We start from the raw sequence: 19394 nt of genomic DNA on the forward strand, positions 1-19394 counted from the left end.
CTAATGGTAGTGTACCAGACTAACTTACCAAGGGTTGAGGGTTCGAAACTTCATTCAGTATATTATTTGCTTTCGCCACTTACCCTTTGAAGGAAAAAAAAGAAACAAGTCTCAAAACTTTCAAACAACTGAAACAAAATTAAAACGCCACAATTTAAAATATTTGTCCAACCGAGTATTGGTAATGGTGCATATAGTTTTATAGTGCTCTAACCACACACCACTTTTTTTTATTAATACCCAACCCAACAGAATTAGTCGACACACCAAACGGTATACTGACGTCATATCGATATGATATGATATGATATGATATGTTAACGAAATTAGTATTGGACCAGTACTTAAATCCACAATGAAAACTAAAAGCCTTCTGCAAATTTTGAAAGACTCCACACTATCAATAGTGGAAAGAAAGGTTCAAAACTGTTGGGCATCAAGTAATATGCACTAACAATTCTAGATTTCAGAATATGATGAAAAAACATATAGGAATAAGCATTAAGGAGAGAATCGAAATCATACGGGGAGGCAGATATCAAAACCAAGATGACTTTGAGCAGTGATGAAATAAGTCCATTATGAGTTTCATGTTGCAGAAGATACAATAAACCTGCAACACAAAGATCAACTTATCATGCATAGGACACTGCAATTAAACAAGGACGTATAGCTGAAAAAGGAATAAGTTAATGGACAAAATCTGCATTTGATATGGTATGTAGAATCACTGCCACTGTCAAGTGGATCTTCAGAAAAAAGAAGTTTGTAAATGAATACAGTAATTTATTTCCACATTCATGGGTTAATAGAACACAAATTTCTTCCAAGATGCCACATGAAAGAATAACTGGCATAATAATATGAAGACGAGAACGACAATAATAAGGGACCTATCACCCAACTGTCTGGGTAAGCTACAGGATTTTTCCTATCACCGAGTTTGAACAAGAGGCGCCTGCCTACTTGGAAAGTAGTTCACACCAGGGACTCCTAATTGACTCAACTTATTATGTTAATATAAGCTCAGCTACTTGTCTTTTTTTTCTTTCCAACAAACATCTTCAGTGTACTTGGTGCATTTAAAGGATATAGGTATACAAGATGGGCAGGCTAACCTAAGCCCAAACTGACATATAGCACAGGGTTTGGCAAGATTCAGTTTGGACCATTGGGAATGGGCTAAAAAGTGTCAGTCCAAACTAGAAATTGGGTCAGGATTGGGCTGAGGGTTTAGGTAATGGTAGCCCAACTCAACCTCTCTACAAAGTAACAAACGAGAAATCCCTTGTCATAATGCCCCCTATTGGTTACCCAGCTGCTGCCCCTAACACCTAAGTTGTAACTCATCTTCTTTCTTTTTCCACAATGTTTGACACCAGTTGTTCCTTCATTCCTCTCCTTCATTATCTCATATCTCTCAAATCCTTTATTACCATCACAACTTCATATCCATCAAACCACTCTCTCTCATGGTGCAGGAAGCATTGTCCTCCATTGCCTGTGCCACCTCCAGCAAAGTTGGTCACTTCTCCATCATTGGTGCAAGTGGCCACCTCACCGACCTTGCTCATGATGCTTTCCCTCCTACTGGCACTATCACCATCTGAGACCAAAATTTTAAATGTTTGAGTTTTGACAATCTTCTATATTCCTATTCTGACTGAAAATATGTCTTATGCATCTTTTTTCTATTTAAAATCTCTTGTGCTTGCTTTTACATTTGAATTTATTTTAGTGGATTTGTTTGCCCTTGTTATGATTTGGTGACTCTTTTAATGGTTTAAAGTTTAGTTTTAGTTGGGTGATAAGAGATTGGAGATGTTGACAAGCCCCTCATGTATCACCCAACTAACTCAGGCCAACCTTACCAGACCGCTGGCTAGCCTTGAGTTACAGGAACTCATTTCAGGGTTGGGACAGATTGGCTCATTAAAAAAAGTCATCAAAAGCCTGTGTTGGTTTTGGCTCTGTAGTAATCCAATCAACTGGCTAGGTTCAAACACTCTTGGGTACATCCATACCACCTTATAAGCCATTTACTCCCATTTTATTTCTGATTGAATCTAGCAACTTTGCTATTGACCCCATACACCCATAATAACATCCTTGTCTTAACGACAATAGTTTGGGTCCATGATTCCTTACCGCCCAAGATTCCGATCCATGAGAATATCTGATCTTACAAGTTACAACCATCTAATATTTTTCCTGATGACCCTCTCCAGTTTAACAATCTGTCTTTAAGTTCATGTATCTTCAGTAATGGTTTCTTCTTGTTAAACAATCTAAGAAACCTGAAACTCTAATTCTTGAAAATTTCTTGACTATATTCCCTCAATTTTTCTCTTTGTATAGCTAAAGTTGCATGTCATAAACCAGTATGCAAGAATTATATATCATAAATGAGAAAATACTAACCAACAAGAAGGAAATGAAAAGGATTGTCAAACCATGGAATATTTATTCAGAGGTAGAGCACCATAAGGTACTAGCCTAGGAGATTGTGCTGTCTCAAAGGTGTCATTGCCAATTTTGCAATGTGATGAGCATGTGAGACTTAGTATGTGGCCCACACTGTAACATGCTAGTACATAACGAACAAAAGGTTGTTACTGTAAAGGCAATCCTTGGATGAAAACAACAATTCAAAAATCGTTTTACAAGGCAAAGTATTAGTGAGAGACTATCCAACTCATCTCAAATTAAGAAAATGAGACTCATTGGGAAACAAGAAGAATAGAAGAAACATAAAGCATGGTACGCTTTGTGGTGTAGATAAATCTACAGAACATGATTGACACAAAGAGCAAAACAGAAGATATCTAGGAAGTTTGAGTTACTTGATCGAAGTAAATTAAACAATAAGCCACATTAAAAAATATGATTGGCATTGTCGCAACTTGCTAGGATCCCCCACACTCAGGTATTCAACAACAAAAACATGAAGTTAATTCAAGTATTCAACAAAAGCAAACTACAAGCCTCTGAGAAGACTCGGAAGGATTTATGTTACAAATTTCTAATCAAACATGTAGCCAAAAAAATACACCAGTGACCAAACAAGGAAGTAGTAATAGAAAACTAATTAAGATTATAAAAGAATACAAACATGGTCCAAGCATTCCACCAATCAATCTAAAAGTTTGAAAATAAGGACTAATATTATGCACCTGTATGCAATTGCATTAGCTTTTGTCCCAGTGAGCTAGACAATGTAGTAAATGATCCACATTTTGAAGATTCTTTGTATTCAGCTACTTGTGATAATGTTAGAGAATGTCCGTCCAACATACTAGCCAAAACAGAAGTTGATTCGATCCGTACCTGTAGATAAAAGGGAAGAATCGATTGAACATACAAATAGGTAATAGGAAAACAAAACGCAACCACTTGAAAGAAGAGGATGACAGAATCCACAGATTACAAACAGTAACGCAAAACCAAGAGAAGATATAATCTGCCTTGACAAATGTGCATGTATGATACTCGGTAAGAAAGAAAACATCATATATGCAGTGGCAAAGCAGGGAATTTGACGTGTTAGAAAAGTCCGCAGGAAAAAGTAATCAACTCCATAATGGAGTCATCCTATGAAGCACAGACATGGACATGACACGAACACATCGAGGACAAAAATTATATTTAATATATATACATATATATATATAATATTCCATAACCTTTTATAGTCTATCCAGACACTTACTAATGTAGCTTATTAATAAAATAAGTCCAATTTCCATAACAATTGTTGGAGCTTATTAATGTTGTAGTCATGATGCTGCGATCTCTGTGTTACTAATGAACATCTAACTTGCAGGTTGGTCTTAAACCAAATGGATCTTTTGTCATGAAGAACACACTCCAAGATGCGCTTTGTCCCTACAATCAACTACTAGAATAATATGTTAACAATTTAACTACTAAAAGAATAAATTTACCTACTAGAATAATCAGCAGTAAAAAACTCAGATTAAAACCCCATATTTTAAAAACCCTAATTCAAAAACTAAAAAAATAAAATAGGTAAATTAATTTACCTTCGTTGGACACCACCCAAATTAAAAAATAAAAAACAAAATAGGAAAATTAATTTACCTTCACTGAACACCGCTGAGAAAGAAGCTTCGCTGGATGCCGACGAGGTCGCCAAGGGCCCGAGAGCGTGCGACGACTACTGGGTCGCAGGTGGGTCGTTCGGGGCGATGGCTCCAACAACACAATGACAATGTGATGGCCATAGAGGGGTGCTCGGGGCGAAGGGCATGAAAGCGCGACAACGTGCAACAATAGAGCGGGGCTCAGGGTGAAGGGCTCAACCATCACGACAACACATGACGACAGAGAGGCGAGCTCAGGGCGGAGGGCTCAAGAGTGCGACAGCACGTGACGATAGAGAGGGGGCTCAAGTTAGATGGCTCGACAGCACAACAATGCACGACGGCCATTGAGTCACAGGTGGGGCACTAGGGGCGAAGGGCTTGGCAGCGCGACTCTGTCAGAGGCTTTGCAGGGATGCAGGTCAATCGCCAAGGGGCGGTGGCAAAGGATGATGCTAGGACACAAGTGGGGAGCAGGCTTCGCTAGATCGGATGCAGGCGACAGGTAGGGCAGAACCTGCCTCTTCCACAGGTGGGGCGAAGCAAAGGCTTCGCCGGTGAGGAAGAAGGGTTCAATCAAGTCTTAAGGTATTTAACGCCAACGATAGGTAAGAAAATCCTTCCTCAATTCATGAGAAAAAGGATTCCGAGCCTTTGCAGTCCACTCGCAATGAGGAATCCCAGTTTCACGACACCTTCGCAGTCGTGGTGCGGAATCCCGACTTCGACATTCTAAGTCGTATCCAACACAATTATAAAAAAAGACAAGGCTGGACAGACGTCCAACACGTGTCCGAACGTGTCGATGACGAATATGTGTCCGACACGTGTTAGACACGGGTATGCCACTTAATCTGGTTTTGCAGTTTGTTCTTCAACAATAAAGATGAGCTTCTAGAAAACTGGCTTTTGAAAAAGCTTAAGTATATTTCACAGGTAAAAGGCATCAAAAGGAAGTCCATATGAAGACAAAAAACACACAACAGACTTGCAAAAAGCTTACCTTTATTATGGGATCAAAGAGCAAACATGTCATCAGATTTGCCTCGAATTTTCTGCAGAACAACAATTGCACAAAGTGATGGTAAAAAGACAAGATAAAGAAAAAAAAGCTCACAGCATCAAAAGGTCAATTGAGCCGAACCTTGATTGTAGCACATCATTCTCAGGTAAAAGTAGCATCCAGAGAGAAGTAAGTGACTTTGGATCAGCATGGCAAAGATCCTTAGAATAGAAATAAAACAAGTACAAAATGATCTCAGCACACTATTTTGAAATAGCAATAGATTTCAGAATTTTGACAACTGAATGGAACCAAAAATTACAGGACCTAGTATCAACTATCAACATAGTAAAAGCAAGACCTCCAACCTAAAAATCTAATAGCTTTATGTTTTAACTCATCATGCATCTATACAGATTTTTAAATAGGTCTGCATTAAAAGAAAGGATGACTACATCTCAAATCAAATAATCAATAACCACCTTCTATTCTATGGCCCACTAGAAAACGTTTTCAAATTTTTGTTTCATAAAGTTCTCCAACTACTTCAAATTAATTTTAAAGAGCATATGAAAGTGGAGCATCTACTTGTCACTCACTGCTTATTTGGATGATCTCAACTACTATCAACTTACTAACAGTCTAACAGCCAAGGCATTATTAGAAGAATAATGTTTTTACCAAGGATTGAAATTTCGTACCGTATCAAAATTTCGAGATTTGCTCGGTATGGTACAGATGCCGAGTGGTATATTTTGATATACCGCTCAGTATATATATAAATATATACATATAAATATATATATATATATATATATATATATATATATATATATATATAAGAGGTAAACTGCTCGGTATACCTCTCTTCTCCCCACGCAGGGCGACATCGCCGAGGCGACGTCGTAGAAAAAAAAAAATTTACGACGTCGCATCTCTTCTCGGGCGACGTCACAGAAAAAAAAAAATCGCTAAGGCGTCGCCTCTCTTCACCCCACGACGCCGATACTCTTCTCCCCACGTGCGGATGAGAAGTCGCCGCAGACGAGGAGAGTGGCGCCAATCTCAGGTTCTCCTTTTTTTCCCTATTTCTTTCTTCCCCTTTTGCCTCTTCTTGCACCTTCTCCCTCTTTCTTCTCCCTCGGTCACCATTGATGATAACGGCCTCAATCGACGGTACCGCTCAGTAGCGAGCGGTCCGCGTACTGGTCTACTGACGGACCAGTACATACTGCCCAATACAAGTGGTATCATTCGGTATTGCAAACCTTAGTTTTTACAAGCTACAGCTGACATCAAATATCTCGATCTTATGAAAAATAATTCAGCTTAAGCATCTTACTTTTTGAGCAAAACAGCAGCTTTAAGTCCTGACATGGGACTCAAAGCACCCTACAACAATACAGCTTTTCTTTAGTTGATAAGAGTGCAACAAACCTGAACTTGCAGAAAAGTTAACCTGAGGGATTTAATGTAAACAAGAAAGTACCTGTATGCAAGTAAGTGCAGCCAACCTAACTTTTGAGCTTCTGAAACGGTCTATATGCTTAGAAGAGCCATCACTATCACTATGATCCGAATCTGATGATGTGAAACCATATTTTGAAGGCACATGGTCTGAAGAACACTGAGCATCCAGTGTGTCATTAGTAGGACCATCCTTCTTGCGCAAGTGTGGCGGTTTATAAGGGCCGGGAACACTTTTTATGGATTCCCCCAACCCAGATTTTATGCCATAAGAAATAAATGCTTTTTCCTTCAAATCACTGATCATAGGTCGTAATGAAGATCTACTGGGGAGACCATACACAAGAAATAATTGTAATGTTGCTACCAAACCTGGCACCTTAGATTTTCACAAAGAAAGTTATCAAAGGTTAACTAACAAAATTCATTCAAAATAAAGGCATAGCAGAAGCTACAGACATACATGCCCTGAAAGAGAACCTTTTGGCTCCAAAAGAACCAAATGCAGACAATTAAGAAGATTCAACAAAAGCCTGCAAAAAGATAAGAGGTTATATTCAAGACTTCTGCTTGTCCAATTATGGGAAAAATGCTCAAGAGAAACAAAGGAAAAAAGTACCTTGACATGACAGAGTTTTCAAGCAGCAAGTTCTTCGACACCAAGTAGTCCATTACTTTCCTCAATACCTGGTGATAAGATAAAATATGCCACAGCAACTATAGATACAGAGACTAGTTAACACAAAGAAAACAAGCTCACCTCAATTGTTGATTGCCATAAGTTGGCCGGGATAGAAGTTCCAATTCCAGTTAAAGCATCACACATCATGGAAAGTGCATGAGTTTGTATGTCCCATACAATGTTGCATAGAGGACTGCTACTTAAAGAATCATTGAAAGGACTGTGGGTTCCATGTGGATGATGTAAGCTAAATAACTCAGCATGCAAGCATGAAACAAGACAAACAAGAAGCCTGACTAACTCCATAATCTCAGATAATGAATTGTTTCTTCTATATGCTTTGACAGCAAGCCTGAAAATTTTGGTAAAGAATTATTTGTCATATAACTTACAGCATCCAAAAATGTGAAAGGTATTTGATTTTTCAAATGCAGAAACCAAAAGATGATAACTTCTAAGCACCCAAAAAATGGTTTATTTAGTAATAGTATAATCATGACATTTCTAAACAAATACCTCAATGACATCCTCTGATATAATGATGCCAAGGTAGCACCTGACTTTCTTATCGTGGTAAATTTGGACAGAAAACTTGTACAGAAGTAAAAAACAAATCTGTGTTCTCTGACCGGTTTCCTATAGTGAGCTTGATCAGAAAAGGCCAAAGTCACCAGACACTTATTTGTCTCAAGATACCTAAAAAACAGAAGCAGGATTAGGTGATGAACCAACAACTAGGTAGCAGCTCAGCTGGATCGCATGCTGGACAGCATGTTTTATGCTGACTTAGCCAAACAAAATAACCAGCCAAAGCACTTGTTGGATTTATTGATTTTGGCACTGGCTTAAACCAACTAATTTTCTCCCATGTGCAGAAGCCAATAATCAGCCCAACTGCATTACTGAATTAACATTAAGTGGTCTGATCGACCCAAATGCTTATCAGCCATCCTAAGGTTTCCCCTTGGTGAACTCTGTTGACAAAGCAGCAACTGCTAGCTAAATGACGCTCACACAAATTGTGAAAACTTGGGATCATGACAAACTTGATATAAAAAAATTAATCACACACAAGTTTACTGAATTAATGGTCCAAAGAAAGGAATAAGGCACCAAGGATCCATGTGACAGACTTGTGAGTACTAAATGTGCCCTGCTCAAGACATCACCTGCAGTTTCTTGATATCCAATGTGCCCTGGTTAAGACATCAAGAACTCAAGAAATCAAAACTGAGATATTGAACCCATATCATTTAAATTCTAGAGGATATAGATGCCCACATTAGATGATGCAAGTTGATTAGAATTATTGGTGGGAAAAAAGCTAGAGGATATCTAAAAATACTTTGTTGGAAATCAACCTAAATAAAGCTCAATAATAGCAGGAAAAAGGATCCACGTAGTCATCCCCAAATAGCCGAAACTAAGAATGGTGGTTGTTGCATATTCACTGTACCGATACTGATAAAGTATGTTGGTACCAAGCTACCAGAATATATTGCATGGTTCGTCTTACCAGTCCGTACCAATGTACCGACCAGCTATCGGTACTGTACATATGTAGCTGTACCAAGCATACCAACACATGGTACATGGGCATACTGATGTACCGCCAATACCGGTCCCCTATCGGACTGATACATACCGCCCGCACTGAGCGGTATACCATAGAACAACGAACCTTGTTATATTGTCCTCAGTAATATCACTAAACAAATAAAGCATAAGTTGAAGCATCAGATAACTCAATATTATATGATACATTATCTACAGGCCCGATACAGTCAGTACACTAAGGTGTTTAGATCCATGAACATAAATGAGTGAATCAGTTACTAGGGCTACAAGTTTAGCTCAACGATCCCAGACAGACTGTACGTGGCTTTTTAATACAGAGATGCTTTGTAATGAGCCCAAATAAACATAACATGCATGATCATCACATGAACCAAGCAAGAACTTGTCTGCATGATCGATGCCAATGATGCCAGCATTAAAATGAATGTGCCAAGATTGAGGCTGGCTTAATCATGATCAGACCAAACACTACCTTTGGACTGACAACCAATCTGAAATTTAGCTATGCTCAAATATCATCTAGGTTCGATTAACCAAGCTCGTACATGCATTTATTATTTCAAATTATTTTTTTTTAACAGGCCTGGCTATGATGCTCAAATAATCCTATAATGAATGTGGTTGAAACAAAATGATATATAAGTAACTACAGAATTTCAAAGAGCAACTACTGGGATTATGTTGGGTAATGCCTACATGACCTTAGATCGTGCAAACAGGAGGTCTCCTCGACGAGGCAATCTTTTCATCACTGCCAATTTCACATATTACACAAAAAAATGGACTTAGACATCAGGTTGTTATGATGAAATCTAAAGATAAATGCATAGTAGTACAACTTCAAGAATTCTCTTATTTATCTTTTTGCTTCAGATGAAAACAACATATGAAGATCGTGTTGATTCATTATCAATGAACAAACACCAAGCAAGTGAACAAGCACTGAGAAAGAAGGCTAAGAACTATTAACAAAATTGTTATAGTTCACTAACCTGAGAATATCTAAAACCTCGGCTAGTGCTTTCATTCTAGAAGTGTTGTCCATACAAACACTACTATTATCAGTATTACCAAGCAAGTGCTCCACAACCCTTTTAAGAATGTTCAGTATAACCGTCCAAGAAGAAGAACTAATGCCAAGGAAGACTTTGCAACTAACAGCATGTATCTGCACTGGATATGAACAGCATCAGGGGCGGTAAATGGTAATGGCAGCATGTATAATAAAACAATCTCTGATTAAATACTAAGACACAATGTCATACCAATAATTATTAATGTCATACCACTAGAAAACCAAATATCACAAAAGAACAGAAAATATAGAATTTCAAACACAAAAAAAGGAAAAATATATAGAATCTCAAACACACTTGATGATAACATTACAAGACAAGAAAAGCCTACGACTAGTAACAGACAAAGATATCATCTTTTCCTTGTTAAAAAGGATATCAGCCTAAAATCGATAGCACATTTACATAACGCAATTTTGAATAAAATTCATGGATCAAAAGGGACTAATCATTCCAGAGATTTCACCTTCATGCATTCTAGTACGAAACCATCAGTTCAAAGATCATGGTATAAAGCATGACACATGATGGCCACAGGACAGTCCATGATATAAACTTAATTTCTGAGGTCATAGAATTTTCTATACATAAGTCAGAGAAGAAGAACATCTTAAGAAACTGCTCAGATTCATTACTTACTGTCATTGATGGCACTTCCAGGAACTTAATCTCTGTCGTCAGAGGATTTTCAATCCACCAAATTTTGGTCATAGAAGAATGTATCTACAAAGATAATAAACAATTATTTTGCTCCTATTGTTTTTTATTCTTGTTAGAATCTTGGTCTATCTTTCTAAAGAGATTTTAAATTGTGGCTGCCTTTGGTTTCTTTGACTAGGGAGGGGTAGAGTACTTGTTTCCTCAGTGTGAGGATGCTTGTTGACCAAAGCGCCAAGCTCTACTTAGCCAAAATAAAAGTTTATGGAAGAACAAACAAAATTCATCGGGTGCATCATCCTTCTGAATCCAAAAAAAAAATCCTACCGATGGTCTAAAATTCTCAACCCGTATGCATCAGAGCATCTAATTTGATATACTGAACACTAGAATCCTGAAGATATAATCAAAGAAAAATCAGCAAGTTGTGCTTTTATCCCAAGCCCCAGTGACTTGGATCACTGTTTCGAATAGCTAGATCATTGAAGGAACAACTTGATGCATCAAGATCAACTGGATGCATCGAGAACGCAAGAAAGCACAAAGAATACCAAATGGCAAGTCCACAGCAACACATCATCCACATCTTTGCACACCGAAGCCGCCGACGACAGCTCAGCGAGCAGAACCAAATCCGAAGTCACCTGAAACCATCAAATCTCGCTCCCTCGGGAACAACCCAAAGATCAAAAAGAAGGGTTCGAGAACGGGATTCCAGCGTCACCTCGTGAGGGGGCAGATCGGTTGCGGCGGCGACCATGGCGTCGGAGGGGTGGGAGAGGATGAGATCGCGGAGGAGAGCGAGCAGGGCGGGGGGAGGGGGCGAGGCTAGGGTTTCGTCTCGGAGGGTGAGGAACGCCGTCCGCCAGCAGCGGACGCCGGATGAGGACGGCGCCATAGCGGGACCCGTTTCCAACCCGGACTTCATTTCTGGGTTTTTAAACGAGCGAGGCGGATGCCGGATGAAGACGACGACATCGCCGGGCCCAATTCCAAGCCCGAGTTCTTTGGTGGAACGATCCACACATCGGGCCCTTAATCTTCGAGTCTGTTGAGGGTATACATGTAATTTTGGGAAACGTGCAACAATGAAAGGCTGGGAATCGAGTCTCTTGACACGCATGATTTGAATTAAGTTATATGGTGTAATAAAAATAAACCCTATTGTGATGATTATTTTGATGGTGTAATCGGGTATCATATTATTCTGTAATCATATTATTGCTTCGACCGTCCGAACGACTGATTATATTTATCTAAAAATACTTTTTAATATATATATATAATATAAATTATTAAAAAATTTAAATAATATAATAAAAAAATATTAGGCATAAAAAAATTAATAACAGCAATAATACAGTAAATAATTTTAAAAAATCAACCATCATTTTAAACATAAATTTTTAGCTAGATTAAATAATATATGATGATATCCAAAATATGAATTAAATCCAAACAAAGTGTTCAATAATATAAAAGAAATAGTTATTATGATCAAATATATATTTATAGTTTATCATGTTGGTGATGAAAGGGAAAAGGTGTAAAGATGTAAAGGATGATGAGAAAGTGAAGGAAGATTTGAAATAGACGACCACAGAGGGTGGCCCAAATAGAGAAGCAATTACACAGTGTGAACTCACTTTCTTTCTCACGTCATCCTAATCTCAAAATTATCATACATATTTATATTCAATAAAAAAAATATTTAAGTAATTTTAGCTATATTTATAATTTATAAAATTGGATCGGTTTTAATGAATAAGAATTGTGACGTGCCATTTGTATCGGATGGCCCGGACCGGGTTCGACCCCAGCGGCTTAATGGGCGGTCTTTTTGCTCCGATTAGAAAGTATTAGTTATGGACCGGGTTCATGGGCCTCAATGTCGTGCGCCAAACAATCATGACTGGGGTCCGCCTTAGAATTACCATGGTGCGCTCTGTGCTGGCTCGACGCGGGCTCCATGTTGGGTGGGCCCGAAATTTGGGTGGTCAAAAAATCTTGAGTTACCAAATAATACGGTGCTAACTCGGATGATGCGATAAATATGCACAAGACTTGACTCTCGGTAATAGAATTTGAGGAGGTCAGAGAGGGAGAGAGAAAGAGAGACGGGCTGTGCACGTGTTAACCGTGGAAAAGCCGACCCAACCTGCCGTGCATGTGTTTCCGAACAGGACAAGTATATATATAGATGTATATGGCGTGCCTAATGATGGGGGCCAGTCCACGCCGGGACCCACGGGCTCGCCTATCCACATCATTGTCGCTCCTTCGTGGGGCCCGTCCCCCACTCACCCCTCCATCTTCGTATGCCAGTCATGAGAGAACAGGTTACTCGCTGAAGCTACTTGCTAATTAGGCAAAACTTGGACAAGGCCATGGCGGAGGACAGACAAATGGAGATGTACTTAAGTGGTCATGGCTTTGTGGGTTTCTGCAATGGCTGAAAGCTGAGCTAGGGTAGAAGCATGATGTTAGAAGGTGGAAAGGGGCGGTGGGGACGACGCCAAAAGAAATCTAAAAGGAAAAGGTGATGGATGGATGGATGGATGGATAGAAGGTGCGGGCGGTCCCACACACGCTGGAGTGGGCAGTGGAGGTGGCTGTTCAATTACGTCTCCGGCAATGTCCTCCTCTTTAATCGGAGGTGTGTGTAGTACTTTGCAAATCCGACTCCTATTTGCTTGCATAACCTGATAAACCAATATCATTACCTCTGTCGAGCTTGTCATTCTAAGCTCCCACTTTGTTTGTGGCTGGAGACTGTTCCTAACCCTCACAGACAACAACAACTCTATTTATCATGTAACGCAGAAACAAAAGCAGAAGAAACTGTTTATGTTTTTCGAGTCAGAGAAGAGGGGAGAGAGATGCGTTATTTCTGATGAGCTCATCAAGTAGGTCATCTTTTGATCCACACAACTCATTCATAGGTTTCCGTGACACCCATAGAACGCTGTTGGACCATTATTATTATATTTACATGTAATAGATATATACATACATACCAAAATATGATATATATATATATATATATATATATATATGTATATATATGGATATATCTTTGATTTCTTTAGCATTTGCATAGTGGGAAGGTGGGTGAAAGCGGATGAGCCTCACCGAAGCTTTACTTATTATACCCGCTGTCCCCCGTTTCCGTTCTCTGCAACTCTCTCTCTCTCTCTCTCGCTCTCGCCCGTCTCCTCTCCATCACCTTCTCGCTCGTCGGCACGCGAGGTGGTTGCAGAGGAGGCTTTTGATCTTTCTCCCTACAATTTTTTGGGTGGCAGAAGAAAGCCTGAGAGACATGTTATCCATGACCAACACTTGAAAAGTTGCCATCTCCCATTTATTTCTCCACCACTGTTCTCCAGCTGCCTCTTTTCTTCCTCTCTTCTCTATCTCTGCTGCGTCTTCTTGTTGGGCTCGGATCATTTCACTTCACGTACTGGCCAATCCGAAGAAATTTGACGTTGTTGAGTGGTTCAAGTTCCAAGACAGGTTTGATCCGTCTTCGTGCTCCCCTCTGAGAGAAAAGTGCGGGAGAACGAAAGATCCAGATCTTACCTGCTTAGATCTCAGTGCCTTCATCGCCGTCTTTCTCCAGGTAATACCTACAGGTGAGCTTTCCATACTGAGAATGTTAAATTTCGTCGATCATGGATATCTGCGTTTCTCCTGTAAGGAAATTAGGTCAGCGAGTTAAGAAGCAACTAAAGATCTCCATGGTTTTCTTCCTCTTCTCGTTCTTTTGTCCACTTCGGTGGAGATCTGCATGTCAAGTTAATCATCGCTCACCGCACGCCCTAAGCATCCGCATGAAAGCATTTCTTAGAAATGCACCTTGTTCATGCGATCTACAGTCCTCGATCAACGGAATGAGAGATCCATGGCATAGAGAAGCGCGAACATGATCGTTACGAGATCCGCTTCACTTCTTTTCTCGCAAGATGTTGCGACAAACACTTAAATGGAAGGAGATATTTCATGGGTGGATTAGTGAACTACGTATGAGCTTTGTCCATATATAGCGTGACAACTCCATAGTTCTCTTGAGCTACTCTTGAGGACCTTCATGCGTGATAGAAATCATTGCTATATTGCTTTGTTCAGAAACAAAGAGAAATCTCACTAGTGAACCATCGTTCTTTTGTAGGCCACATTTTTACGAGACATTCCTTGAGGATATCCACCGGATCAAATATATGTCAGGAGCCTTTTTTATCTTCCTTTGAGTCTTCGATGGACCTCAAACCTAAGTTGTGACGAATGTCTAGCGTGTAGAAGACAACAGATGTGTTGGGAAAACAAAATGAAGAAAATAGTTGAACAAAATGAAGGTCAAAACATATTTTATCTCACTAAACATGCAACTTATCTTCAGGCTTTGATGCTTTTCAAATACTTTCATTCAGAATTGCAAGTTCATTTGATACCATAGGAAAACTAATAAGATTTACTGTGGCAATGCTTAGCATAAAAAGAAATCTCATCTTTTATAACTGAAATAAGGTGTTTTCTAACTGTAATAGGGTTCAACAACTGTCATTCACATATGATGATGGAAGAAATGTTTGACATTACTAAAGCTCGAGAGTCGCATATAATCTCCCTTAAGAGTAGTGCTGATATATGATGGTTTTATGCCATGCATGTATTCCAGTGTGCAGAGAAAAGAACTGACATATAATTACACTTCTGCAGAGAAATCTTTGGTGCAGTGATACTCCATCACAGCAAAGATAACTATGCTTATTATCATGACATGGTTTGCAGGACCTGGCGCAACATCACGACAAGAGTATGAACACCATCTCGCACGTTCCACCGGGCTTTCGGTTCCACCCCACCGATGAAGAACTGGTAGATTACTACCTGAGGAAGAAAGTGGCTGCAAGAAAAATCGACTTAGACGTAATAAAAGATGTGGATTTGTATAAAATCGAACCTTGGGATCTTCAGGGTACATCTCACACAAAACCTCAAGTACTTCTGCTCCTTTCAGACTTGAACTGATCATGTTTACACCATCACATAGAGATCTGTAGGATAGGAGCAGAAGAGCAGAACGAGTGGTACTTCTTTAGCCACAAGGACAAGAAGTATCCAACCGGAACTCGAACTAACCGAGCAACCACAGCTGGATTCTGGAAAGCCACTGGAAGAGACAAGCCGATTTACTCCAAGCATAGATTGGTCGGAATGAGGAAGACTTTGGTCTATTACAAGGGTCGAGCACCAAATGGCCAAAAGTCAGATTGGATCATGCATGAATACCGTCTTGAAACAAGTGAAAATGGACCTCCACAGGCAAGTTTATTCTCATTTAAACTTCACCTTCTCATGTCAAAGACTGATAGAACAACGATGGCTCATGCAGAGCATGCATTCATATCTACTCTAATATTCTTCTTTAAAGTCTGCAAACTAAAACGCCACCATTGCCGTCTTAGCTAAACTCCTTTAAAATCGATAGCCACATATATATACATGTCCTGATCTGAACTTTGTTCTTCTTATACAAAACATTTACATCTTATACCAGAATGATTATAATTAGATAAACCACTTGCAACATACAATATAATTAATTATACAAGAAATTCTAAGTGGCTTTGGTTGGTTTCATTTTTGACTTAGTTTAGCCTGAATTAAAAGCAGCTTCATGTTGTGATTTACTCGACTCTTTCATCTGCTACGTTTAGTCTAAAGCGTTTACTGCAGATTGAAACAATAACCAAGTTCATATTCCCGGCAATTCCTTTATATTTTTAGTCTTGAAGTGCCATCTCTGGATAGATTCTTGCAAAATTGATCTCTTCTTGCAAGTGATGATTATTCTGCATGACATGGTTTCTACAATCTTATCATGATCATATGTGTCCTGTAACTTCATGTTACAGGAAGAGGGTTGGGTTGTGTGCAGGGTGTTCAAGAAACGAGTGCCAACCGCAAGAAAGGCAAGTGATGAGTTGCCATGGTACGATGAGCAAGGTTCCTTCATGCAAGACATCGACTCCCCAAAGAGGACCATGCCGCAGCCTGCCATGGAGTATCATCATCACCACCAACTCTATTCCTACAAGAGAGAGATAAAACTGCATTACCGCTCGCCGCACGAAGCTCTTGATCACGAGCTCCCACCAGTAGAGCCCCCCATGATTTTTAGCTACCTGAACCACGGAGACTCCCTACAGCGACTCATCTTCTCGGAGAATGAAGCAGTGCAACCTCGACACCAACTTCAGGCAACCACGACGGACAACAACGATGAAAACGTAAGCCAAGCATCAGACCAAGTGACGGATTGGAGGATTCTCGACAAGTTCGTTGCAGCTCAGCTCAGCCATGATGGCTCAAAGAAACCTATCTACTCGGATGAAGACGACCTTCTTCAAGTTGCCGATGAACAAGAAGTTGCCATGGAGTTCCCGTCGACATCCACATCGAGCTGCCAAATGTATCCGTGGAAATGAAACATGAATTCTCCTATGTAGCCAGCACGATATGAATCATATATGTGCGAGTGATGATTATCGTTGTGTACATAAGGTACTAGACGATTGCGATGCGGCTGTTGTTCTAGATATTCCTACTTATGAATGAAGCAAAGACTACTAATATGAATGTGTGCCATGATGTTATTTGCTTCATCAGAAAATTAACTACGATGCATGACATTTGCACCGCAGGAAGCCGCCTGCTGAGGCTCAAACGATCAAAGTCATTTTGTAGAATATGTACAACCAATATGAAATCAATCGCACACTATCCATTCCATCTATTTTTCTTATGTTTAGTGCCATCTTTCGATATAACTTAGGAGCTTCTGCGTACAGCATCCGTTACCTTAAAACCAAATGTCAGACGTGAAGAGAAAGAACATGAACCGGTTTTAAAGCTATTGAAAGAGCAATCCATTAATCGTTTCATGGAACGAGGAAGCTTCGTGCTTCAGTTCTGCATGTCATTGCATCGAATACAAACACAAACATGAAAAGCTACACGTAAAGGAATTCTAGTCAGAATAGTTTTGTTTGCCTTTTTCCAGTTTATGTACGTATCGATGACGATAAGAGCAACACAGCTTTTTTGCAGATAAAGAGTGTTACAGACCATAACACCAACACTTACAGAACAACTATCATCATCATAATTTAGAACATAAAACAGATAAATTTGTGACGGTAAAAGGACGAATTAGCAATACTAACCATGTTGTCAGGTACGTACCATGAAGCTTTTGTTCATCCAGTGAATAGTCCAGTTTATATAGATAGCATGACTTCAAGGCTAGCTGTGGATGATGCTCTATGTACTGAATCCATAAGAACTCCAGGAAAACTAGGCTTTGTCTGTAACACTAAAGTTGTAGTAATGATGGTAGGATGTCATACCTGTTCTGCATCTACTGATGTGCAGGGTATGGATCAAGGCAAAGCTAGACACAAGCATACAACTAAAGCATTCGATGGTCTTTGAAGCAGATCAGTTCCTACGGAATTCTAGCATGCATCATCCAAACCCTACGGGGACGAATTAATCGTTGGCCAAAGAAAGATACAGCTGGGAGTTAATAAGCAATCGGCTATGAAGAAGATTGACCATAATGCAATATTTGATGCTCACAGGAAAATACAAGTAAAGGATATCGTCAGATGAACATCTTACTTATCTCAGCTCGACAATTTGGCAGCTTCCTTTGTCACTAAAAAGAATGCTGGTAACATCAAAGTCGAGTCCGAAGAAGCATCAGCCGCTGGAAACCCTAAGAAACCATAAGAGTATATAGCACGTCAGATCATCTTCCTATGTTTGCTTACCCTTTCAGGTCACCTATGCAGAGAACGTCCGACAACCAAGTGAAGCTGCGTTCCTCGTGAGAGCTACAACAAGAGAAGAAGGAGCAGAACACTGGATTTGATCAACAGAGAGAAAGGAAGCAGCAGTACAAAAATGCCTCCCACCCACTCGGCCTTCAATTTTGTGGACTAGAAGAACCCACCAGGAATCCATGCAGGCAAGCAAAGCTATATCCCCTTCTTCCTTAAAGCAAACTATTTGTCTATATATCACACTGAGAGAGAGAGAGAGAGAGAGAGAGAGAGAGGTGTGAGATCCAAGGTCAAAAAAGGTGGGCTGTTGGGAACTAAGTGGACATGAGATGCATGCAATGTAAAGGCATCGGGACGTGGAAGAATTATTAAGGTGATGTTAGTAAGTGTTGTTTGTAGACGAAGATAACATGATGCCTGCGTGAAAGCTCTCATGTGACCACTCATCATGCTACCACCACCTATCCCCGTCCCTCCTTTCCTTCCACGCCAGTGGCCTGAGACCCACCTTAAGCCCTCCTGACACCCTCTCTATCTAATCTTATCTAATCATCACTTCCTTCCATCTATCCTCTATATATCTATGTAATTACAGAATCCAAACACTGCATTAATCATCCACGCCGACCTTTTCTCTACTTATTTAGTTGCACTACTCACGGCCAAAAGGATAGGTGACAAAAACAAAGGAGAGTTCTTCAGATTTAAAAGTAGATCGAGAATATATATAACACTATAACCTACCCATTAGAATAGATGATCTATGGTGGTTCATGCGATGAGTATGTACAGTGTCCATGTACCATCGCTGTGGCTCTATACGTATAGATATCTGTCTGCATCCTCATGTTCATGTATACCCGGGATATACTTGTGGAAGCAAAACCCAATAATTATACGCTACAAAGGGAAATGGGTACGTACTTTTACGTGGTACAAACATGTCACTGATGGATGATGGAGATGAAGAGAGGATCCATG

At 39.8% G+C, this 19394-nt stretch overlaps 2 protein-coding genes and 1 long non-coding RNA gene across 12 annotated transcripts in view; 1 reads left to right on the top strand and 2 right to left on the bottom strand.

Moving 5' to 3' along the window:
• Positions 1-11549, bottom strand: part of LOC135616794 (uncharacterized) — a 33251-nt gene extending 21702 nt beyond the window's left edge. For 2 of the 8 annotated variants that reach the window (XM_065116414.1, XM_065116410.1), the window contains exons 1-11: positions 11291-11547; positions 11118-11210; positions 9826-10001; positions 7334-7607; positions 7193-7260; positions 7037-7106; positions 6596-6952; positions 5248-5327; positions 5107-5158; positions 3174-3327; positions 526-613 (exon numbers count right to left, since the gene is read on the bottom strand). In XM_065116414.1, the coding sequence (XP_064972486.1) occupies positions 526-613; positions 3174-3327; positions 5107-5158; positions 5248-5327; positions 6596-6952; positions 7037-7106; positions 7193-7260; positions 7334-7607; positions 9826-10001; positions 11118-11210; positions 11291-11494 (1616 nt within the window). In that variant the 5' untranslated portion in view covers positions 11495-11547. Of the gene's footprint in view, positions 1-525; positions 614-3173; positions 3328-5106; positions 5159-5247; positions 5328-6595; positions 6953-7036; positions 7107-7192; positions 7261-7333; positions 7608-7771; positions 7952-8388; positions 8452-9534; positions 9585-9825; positions 10007-11117; positions 11211-11290 lie in introns of all 8 variants that reach the window. The other 6 variants (XM_065116409.1, XM_065116407.1, XM_065116408.1 and 3 more) reach the window with 6 other exon arrangements.
• A 3832-nt stretch (positions 11550-15381) lies between these two features.
• On the top strand, positions 15382-17054 carry LOC135616796 (NAC domain-containing protein 7-like). The gene is made up of 3 exons (XM_065116415.1): positions 15382-15541; positions 15617-15892; positions 16486-17054. Exons 1-3 carry the CDS (start codon positions 15382-15384, stop codon positions 17052-17054), a joined length of 1005 nt encoding a protein of 334 aa, XP_064972487.1.
• Positions 16499-18757, bottom strand: LOC108953424 (uncharacterized). Of its 3 annotated transcripts, XR_010488494.1 has the most exons (4): positions 18250-18757; positions 17976-18104; positions 16752-17889; positions 16565-16657 (listed from the first exon to the last, which is right to left on the bottom strand). It is a non-coding gene; the product is annotated as an uncharacterized LOC108953424 (long non-coding RNA). The 3 variants fall into 3 exon arrangements; XR_010488493.1 differs by having other exon boundaries at positions 16499-16620; positions 16686-18104; XR_010488492.1 differs by having other exon boundaries at positions 16752-18104.
• Positions 18758-19394: the final 637 nt, after the last annotated feature.

The sequence above is a fragment of the Musa acuminata genome, chromosome BXJ2-7, assembly GCF_036884655.1.
Source record: "Musa acuminata AAA Group cultivar baxijiao chromosome BXJ2-7, Cavendish_Baxijiao_AAA, whole genome shotgun sequence".
Lineage (NCBI taxonomy): Eukaryota > Viridiplantae > Streptophyta > Magnoliopsida > Zingiberales > Musaceae > Musa > Musa acuminata.